This window comes from Rhipicephalus microplus, unplaced genomic scaffold (genome assembly GCF_043290135.1).
Source record: "Rhipicephalus microplus isolate Deutch F79 unplaced genomic scaffold, USDA_Rmic scaffold_65, whole genome shotgun sequence".
Taxonomy (NCBI): domain Eukaryota; kingdom Metazoa; phylum Arthropoda; class Arachnida; order Ixodida; family Ixodidae; genus Rhipicephalus; species Rhipicephalus microplus.
Window position 1 is genome coordinate 1638201 of NW_027464638.1, and position 8876 is coordinate 1647076.

General features: G+C 42.5%; 1 protein-coding gene across 2 annotated transcripts; it reads right to left on the reverse strand.

The window, feature by feature from the left end:
* Window positions 1-768: 768 nt before the first annotated feature.
* LOC142790021 (sterile alpha motif domain-containing protein 3-like) lies at window positions 769-8555 on the reverse strand. 2 transcript variants are annotated; one of them, XM_075885036.1, is made up of 9 exons: window positions 7577-8555; window positions 4650-4759; window positions 4342-4572; window positions 4190-4274; window positions 3326-3472; window positions 1688-1780; window positions 1382-1556; window positions 1174-1247; window positions 769-1087 (listed from the first exon to the last, which is right to left on the reverse strand). In XM_075885036.1, exons 1-9 carry the CDS (start codon window positions 7718-7720, stop codon window positions 818-820), a joined length of 1329 nt encoding a protein of 442 aa, XP_075741151.1. In that variant the 5' UTR covers window positions 7721-8555; the 3' UTR covers window positions 769-817. The 2 variants fall into 2 exon arrangements, with proteins under 2 accessions (XP_075741151.1, XP_075741150.1); XM_075885035.1 differs by having other exon boundaries at window positions 1688-1912.
* Between the last annotated feature and the right edge of the window lie 321 nt (window positions 8556-8876).

Here is an 8876-nt window from a genome sequence, read left to right on the forward strand (position 1 = left end):
TCACATATGTTACAACCCTGTTAGTAACGGGAGTTAGTAACGGCAAGCGTAGTCACTGTTACTACTCTTGCCGTTCCTAGCAGCAGCTAGTAAAAGCAAGGGTAGGAATCCTTACTACCGTTGCTGTTACTAACAGCAGGTAGCAACAACAAGGGTAGTAACTGTTACTGGCCTTGCCATTACTACTTCCTGTTAGTAACGGCATATGTAGCAATAGTTACTACTACTCCCATTACTATAATATGGTTGTAACATATGTGACAAGCCGTTGCTACCCAAAAGTAGCAAGTTCCACTACCTTCTTCCAAAGTTACGAAGCTAATATGTTAGTAATCGATGCTACGTTCTTACTAGCTACGGCTGGTATGGAGGTACGACAGACTCTTCGAATACACAATTGTGTGCACACCAGGTTAGTTGAATTGATTATTCTGATGGCCATATTTTACCGAGAACATTGTAGCTGTAATGAATGCGACGAAAATGCGGGTATATATACCAATAATATAGATATGCACTATACATATAAAATCAGAATAATTGCCAATGTATTGCATCATGGTATTTAGCACTTTTTCTTGGAAAACACCTGGTTCTGTTCCACACTGCGAAATATATTATCATGAAAGACACTACGAACACACCTCCAAATTCACTGCTGAGTGTCAACGGCCGTATAAAACCACAGGTTTATGCGGCTGACATTGTCAGGAACAAAACAATGCATTGTTCCAAAAGCCAGGGAGCAATGAAATATGCCACACAGTGCATTTTTATATGAAAACATTTATTGATAACACACGTCTGTAGGCATAACTTAAGTTGCCTTTTCAAGCGATGATATTTGCCGTATGACTAGCGGCATCTGCTTTGCACTTGTCGGCAAGCCACAGAAATGTTCAAGTAGAGTGAATGTTTTTTTGTTGGCGCCACTGTACTTGACATCGAATATCCAGTATATTTCCATAAGCGCCGTCATACCTGCAATTACATCAAGCACCTCTACACTAAGCCCTTCAAAGCTCGCAACTATGTTTGTAGCTTCAGAGGCATTTTTGCCCTTCAGCGAAAGGGCAGGGTAGGTGTCCTGTAAAATGAGTAATACATAAAATCAGCATCACTGATGAAAAGTATACTAGCTGATATAAAAAAAGGTAAAGCAAATAAGCTCACCGGTCCCTGCAGAAATCGCGGCTGCTCCTTTAGGAGCATGGGCAGCAACTCGACAATGCCAACGGCAAAGCGATCTGTTGACGAAATATTTTTAGGCACATCAAACTTTCACATATAAGGGCATTGACAGTAATACTCCTATGAAAATGACTTATAAAAGTTTGGAAATTTGGGAAAACTGGAAAAGCTGGCAAGCTTCTACACGTACATTTCTTTTCGTCACCATCCAGTGCCTCGACTTCTTCTTCAATTGCTTTCACAGCTTCCTTCGCGCAACGACGACACTTCGCAAGCTCAAAACACCGGTCTCCATACCGGTTTATAAATTCCAGGACCTTTTTTTCTAAGTTAACGCCAGTGAGAGCAATGAACTCCTCATGAAGCTAGAACGACAAAAAAATTGTACCGAATCACCAACAAATTTGCAACTATCGATAACATAAAAAAACTCATTGTTAAGTTCTCTCACATACATTTCTGCAGCAGGATCAAAACCACAGCTGTTTCTGCTCACCATTTCAGCCTTTGCCAAAGCAGGGTATTTCAGCACCACATCTGCTGTTGATGGCCTCATTTCCTTCATCCACTTCTGTCTAGATGGTCTTGTCTGCTCCATAGAATCACCGAGTTTTTGGATGTCAGGAATAGGCCGCTTGATTTCTTTCACCATGTAGTCAATATGGCTATTAATTGTAGCCTCATCATGCTGAGAAGCGACATGTTGGGAGAGATCTACAATCTAATCAGCAAAAAAAAGATGGTACTGCACAGTGAAAGATCACGACAAATGACATGAAATAGGCAGACATGAAAACTCAACTTTTTGCTAGCTCAGTTGAAGAATGTTGGCATTTTTTTGAACTGGACATGTGTAGAGAACTCAATTACAGGGTTGACTTACGTAAGAGAACTGAAGCAGTGTGTACTGATACCATCTTGCTCTGCGAGTGTGTCATAAATTATGTTAATATCAAAGTTCTCACAATGATTCTCTCCAATGTCGACCACCTCGGCACTTCACCACTTCCAAATTTACACCTTGTGAACCAGCATATCGCAAATGTGTGTGTAAAACCAGTGAACCACGCCTCCTACCTATATCAGAAGGAGTCTGAAGAGGTAACACTGATTTTAAATATTGCCAACTGCGGTGTCGGTGTTAGAATACAAGAGTTGTTGCCTTTATATGTATGTCATATATGTAAAACTTTGACCAGATATTAGTTAGTAGTGCTTGTTCTTTCATATAAAAAGAAAGTTTGAAAACTTGAAATTTCGAACCTAATATGTATCTTGCCTCCCCCCCAAAAAAAAATGTTCACCTCTAAAAAGCTTCTGGAAAAACATTGGTTTATGTATAGTTACATGGTGTAGTCAACAAATAAAGAGCAATAAGGAGCTTTTCTAATGTAGAGGACAGACAGATATTGAAGCCAAGCATAGCATATGGGCATTGTTTATGGTGGCCACTGAAAGGGCATTAATTATCGCTGGTTGGAGCTTTCACATCACATGCTCACTGAGCTGCAGTAGTTTGATTTCACCTGTCCACTTATTTCAGTACTCATGCGAGTTTAATAGTTGAATCAAAGGATTGTCAGTCACTTTCAGTGATAAGTATGGTGCAAAATGTAGAACACAATATTTAAAGCTGGAATGATGCATGATGTCAATAACAAGCTGATACCGAGCAATAAATCTACTACTTGCTAACCAAGGAGCATGGAATCAGCCAAGTCGGGAACCTAGCTACAAAATGAAGAAAAGAATGAGGAATCGAGCAACATGCCCGCGGCACTTGCTGAAACGCCGAGTTTTAAACATACAGGGACACATAGAAGTTTGATAGAGCGTTACCATCTTGACTCAAATAATAGAGCCTTGCATGAAAACTGTGAAAGTTGTTGTTTTGTTCTCCATAGGAGATAAGATGATTTTTTTGTTTACCAAATTTATTTTGTCTTATTTTGCATTTACTATACTTTAACTGTCAATATGGCCCTGAAAACTTGCCTGGCTTCTTAATGTGTTGATATGAAGAGGTTATATCGTTAAAAACATGAATAATGTTTTACTTCAGTAGCTCACACATAAAATAAGAGTGACTTCATAGTTGAGTTCTATGTACCAGTCCATTTGACGTTTCACTTACCACATGGCAGTGCCGCTTAGTATTGGTGCTTTCTTCTAAGTCTTTGCGTTTTCCGTAAGCTGCTCTCGCTGCTTGAACAGCTGGAACTGTGCACAGAGACTTCCTCATATATGCGAATTTGTATTTCAAGGAGACTTTCCATGAGTCCTGGAAACAACAATTTTTTTTATTATTTCAAATTTCCGCACAGTGGACACTGTCCTCTTTGAACATGGTCACTTTTGAAGCAAATGATTCTTTGGGAACCTTGATACACTGCTTTTAACCTGCTATGGGGCAGAAGCAGATTCAGGTGACAATACCTGGCAAATTTAGCTGTTCCTAGTAATATCAGCATATCTGTTGTATTTTAGCTTTATCTGCTCATTCCAAACTCCGGTTCCTGCATTTTATGTATGTGCTGGAGCCATGCGGCATGGCGAAGATCGTGGCATTTCAGTCGCAGAACTGAGCTTGTGTGAGCCTCTATTCAAGCTGTGATTAGAAACTACATATACCATTAGTGGTAATATTCAATCCCCAGAAGCGATGCATTACATCTGTATTTATCCTCTTAAACCGGTGTTAAAGCTTATAACCAGGGCCAGTTTTTAACTTTATTAATGCATGATATGAATATATTGGCCATGGGCACCTAGTTGATGATTATTATCAAACCCTCAAGTTAATGTCTGCCATTATCAGAGTTCGATGAAACGACTCTAAGAACATGCATGGCAATTATTCAAATGTAATAAATATGGGGTTGAAACTTCTTGAATGCTCTCCAAGAACAAAATAACTTGAAGGGCACCTGCAGTCTAGCTCACCAACATGTATGACATCCCAATAAAGTTATAGGAATGCCATTGCTTTAGTGCTTACCCAGCCTGTGCCAATAGTGTCCCTTAGCACTGGATATTCCAACACGAGAGATTTTGCAGCTGCTTCGTAGAGGCTTCCTGGATAGCTGTAAAAAAGAGCAACTTTAAAACCTGTACTGAATTAAACACATGCAAATACATGCCTATACTTACACTGTTATAGTCATGAGATGATTTGCAATCCACCCTACAATGCGGGATTTAGTGTGACTGGACACTTTTCCTGGTTGTGTCCTTTCAATCGCATCCTTAATATCTAAGGGCACAGGTGGTAGCCTATAATCATTTTCACAGCAGGCAAGCTGCTGACTAGGTGACTGCTCATTACTTTCAAGGGTCTTGGGCAGGCTACCTTCATGCACTGCTGTCACTTTGTCAGTTGTGCTGAAAACAGAGGCTAGTAAGTGATGCAGTTTTCCAAAAGCAATATTAAACTTGGCACCTGAAATTTAGGTACTGACCTGCAGCTCATTAAGAAGTTTTCACTGCACACAAGCCTGATTTTATCTTTCTCAGAGAAGACATGGCCAGCTGGTGGGTCCACAAATTCATCATGTCGGACGTTGTATACCTGAAAGAGATTCAGATGTGATGTTCAAATTCCCATAAAGTTACCTCAATAGGCACAGAACCTGAAGTAAGCAGACTACCAATGTTATATTCAATAGCACCCTAGAATCACTTTACTTGTCCTGTTTTTTTTTATTATTATCATGATGCCGTGTGTATTGTCGAGAAACCCTTAATGTATGTATTGTAAAGAGCATTGTAAATTACTCGTCTGGACATTCGGTATCAGTAAGTTCAGATTTGTGAAATAGTGACAATTAAACTTGTGAAATTTCACTGTTTCATAACATCAATTAGAAATAAACAAAAGCATTTAATGATTGCTGTACTAGCAGAAGATAATCACTGTGCTACAACGAAAAACCACACTCACAGTATCTGCTATCTATAAAATACTGTATACGCTAATGGCACAAGTCTTCATTCAATAGACCATGGAGCCTTATATTTTCGCACGTTGAAGGAATTATTAGGCTGCATTTCTTGCGTGCGCTAAGCTGAAGCAAATTTTTTAGCTCTGTTGTTATCTCTGTCGTCAAACTTTTCTTCTACAGTGTATCACAATTTAGAAATTAGAAATGGCTCTAGCCAAGTTCGTAGAGATCTCGACGTTTCGGAACCAATTCGGTATTTTCCTAAGGAGATGACTATATTGGTCATGGAAGCATCTCCCCGTCTTGTTTGACAATGGCCCCTGCTTTCTCTTTCTCTCGCGTATCGGAGGCTGTGAACGTATACAGAGGGAATTGTTCCTAACGACCGGTTCATGTTTACAGGTGTGTTCTGAATGTAACAGCATTTGAACAAGAGCCTCCTTCATAGATTCCTTTCTGTTTCAAGAACAGAAGCGATGTCGAAGTCGATCTTATGATCGTGCTTCTCATATTACTCTGCAAGAACGCTATGCTGCACTTCTATCTTCCAGACTGTTTCTGGGAAACACTTTCTCTGACCTATGTAGCTGGCTTTACCTGGCAGCTATCACCTTTACAAAAATGGCTAAAATTCAAACTGTGTTTCAACATCCAACACCACCGCTTGGCAACACCATAGTTTTTTGCAGAAGCGAAATCATGCGCTAATAAATACAGTGTTGATAGCCCATTAATGTTTCGAGTGCACACATTTCGGCAATGAAATAGCTAAATAGAGATAAAGGATCCGTCGCTATTCCATTGGTAATTTGAATACTCACACACCTAATAATTATTGATGATTTCACTACACAAAGCAACACAATATATCAAAGAATACAAAGCATTAAACACACCTAACGACACCTGCGAGACAGAAATGCCGACCGTGGGGCAAACGTACAGCATTGGTGAACAAGCATCCAGAACACAAGACTGCGCGCGCACGCACGCACGCACGCACGCACGCACACATACACACACGCACACGCACGCACGCGCACACACACGCACGCACACACACGCACGCACACACACACACACACACACACGCACGCACACACACGCACACACACACGCACGCACACACACACACACACACACACACACACACACACACACACACACACACACACACACACACACACACACACACACACACACACACACAACACTTTACGCTAGCTTTGAGAATTTTCAGTTTCTGACGAGCATACCTGGGAGCACAGCTGGCGGTCCCCCCGCCCCTCACCCTATTGTCAATTAAGACGTAGAAGGGGGTCGCCATGTTTGCCCCACTCATTGACACAATAGGGAGAGGGGTGCTGAGTTTCAGAAGGCAGCGCAAAGTCAGCCAGGGTAGTATGCAGATATCTTTTTCAGAGGGGAGGGCACGTTTCTGATCTATAGTGGGTACCGGGCAGGTAAACGTTCATTTTGTTCTGTGTAGGCAGAGCGAAAAAAAATTTCGGGGTGGGGGGAGAGAACGTGCCCGGCGTGCAACCTTCACCCAGCCCCCCTCTTCAGAGGGGAACCCTGCGCATGCCGATGCTAACAAGCAGCTTCTGCACCCACGCTATTTTCACTATGGAAGATACATGCAGTAACCACAGAAATTAGCCTATTCCATGTCCTTCGAAATTGATAATAAGTCTTTCTTGTAGTCCAATTTTATTGATTTCATGTTTTACGTGCGGTACAAAAGTCTTACTTTTTTTTGCTGATCTCCTTACATACCTAACCTCTTAACATCCTAGCTATGCCTTTATTCGTGAACAATCTCGCTCAATTTGAACACCAGGAAACGAACTCAGCGACGGCCACTCATCTTACCAACGCCGTGTCTTGGTGCATTGCCTGCTCGATAACTGGATGACCAAGCGCGCTGCCCCACTTTCCGCTAATGAAAGTTCGTGCGTGCCTCCGAGAGACAGATCGAGTGCGCATTTTTTTTTACCATTTTCACCTCTCATCCTCTACATCTGTCATTCCCACTTCCCCATCCTCGGTGCAGTGTTGTTGAGTTGACCTCCGAAGTGAGCCACAGTTACGAGGCCACACTTATTTCTTCACTTTTTTTTTAAAACCACCCCGATAGCCGATTCGCACCATTACATTATCGCAACACAACCACTGCGAATGCCAGCAAAGGGTGGTTGCGCGCCGCCGAAGCGGAGATTAAACCTGGTTTACATCTCCCATCAGCAACTCCGAGACCACGTGCACGCTTCGCGGGCCGACAGCTCCAGTGAGAGAGCAGGGCAAGAAAAGCCCCACGCTTCGAAAAGCGCGAGCGCATGCTTGGTAAAACTGTTGAAGCACGTGCTAACAACGGAATATAATCAGTACTGTTTGGGCCACTGTCACAATGCAATTCGATGCACTTCAGGATAGAGACAACATACCTCAATCCGGCATGCTTGCAAAGAATGGCCAAAGTCTGTCGTCTTCAAGGCTTCCAAAATGTCCGCCTCCGTCGGTCCACGAGCAGAAATAATCTTCTTGCGGCCTTGAAATGACACCAAATATTGGAATTCCGGCGGCTCCATGAATACACAAGCACGTGGGCGCGGGAGGAAAGCTGCTGACACGTTCACACTGCGACAACCTGCTCTTTGCCTGGCTAGCCACCCTAGCCTGGCTCAGCTTCCGTCGATGTGTGCGCCCCCTGCCGCGTTTCAGTAATCAGCGCCTCCTGAAGGTAACTATCACAACGACGCTGTCTGTTGTTAAAATTTTGAATCTTGAAGACCATTTGGCTCTGTGCAGCGGAAATTTGTCCTGTCTGAAACCTGTAGCTGGCATGCGAAGGTAATAAAGAACATTTTATTCATTATGCCGGTCCAGTTGGGGACAGCGAGTGAGTAGAAGGGCATGAAAAGAGAACAAGTTCTCCCCCCCCTTTTTTTTTCCTGGTCTCTTCTCTCGCTTTCTTATTCCCATTTCATCTCTCCACTCTAGTCTATTATCCCCCTTCCCCAGTGAACCACTGCTCAGGTGTCGCAGTTGGCGGCAAATATTTGCGGGGTTCACTTTTCCTTTCTTTTCCGATTCTGAAAACCACTGCCCCCCCCCCCCCCCCTAACGTTCGACACTGTAACGCGCCACCACCTTCCATGTTTATATAGCTTACAATTATGCGCTTAACCAGATGGACATTGGTACAAATAAGTAAGACCACCACAAAGAAGCTAACTCAATTCAATTTGTGTGCATCGAGCGCACAAATTAATTAATTTATATTAATTCTCTGCTGCATGACTCGCTCGTGTAGGCAGATGCCACGTCCGTTTTAACGTGAATTTACGACGACAGAAGTCATGTGCAGCTACCACTTCGCTCAATACTAATTAAGCAGCGGTTGTGTTATTTCAGATAGTGTGATGCAGCTCCCAGCTCCCCACGTGTTGTTTTGAAAGGTGTGAGACACAGTTTTCAAGGCCACTCGTAAAAACAAACTGCTTCAAGCATAATGTAGGCAAAGAATTCTGTTATCTCTCGGCCATTCGATGAGAACTTGAATATGTTCTCCGAGCACGTGAATGAAGTGCTAAGATTTCATTTATCGTGGCCATTGAGTTCGTGACAAAACAATCACCGGTGTCAACATCATTTATTCTACAAGCGATATTATGTCACTTCCGCACGGTCTCACTCCGAGAGAGACTCTAATGGAGTGATTGTGTTGCATGTAGGTAATATTCA

Excerpts from the sequence above, each read along its gene's own strand:
- LOC142790021 (XM_075885035.1), bottom strand. The coding sequence starts at position 7,720 with ATGGAGCCGCCGGAATTCCAATATTTGGTGTCATTTCAAGGCCGCAAG. Across the intron at positions 1,913-3,325 it reads CTAAGCGGCACTGCCATGTG|ATTGTAGATCTCTCCCAACA; the intron begins GTAAGTGAAACG and ends TTTGCTGATTAG. Across the intron at positions 1,088-1,173 it reads CGCGATTTCTGCAGGGACCG|GACACCTACCCTGCCCTTTC; the intron begins GTGAGCTTATTT and ends CTCATTTTACAG.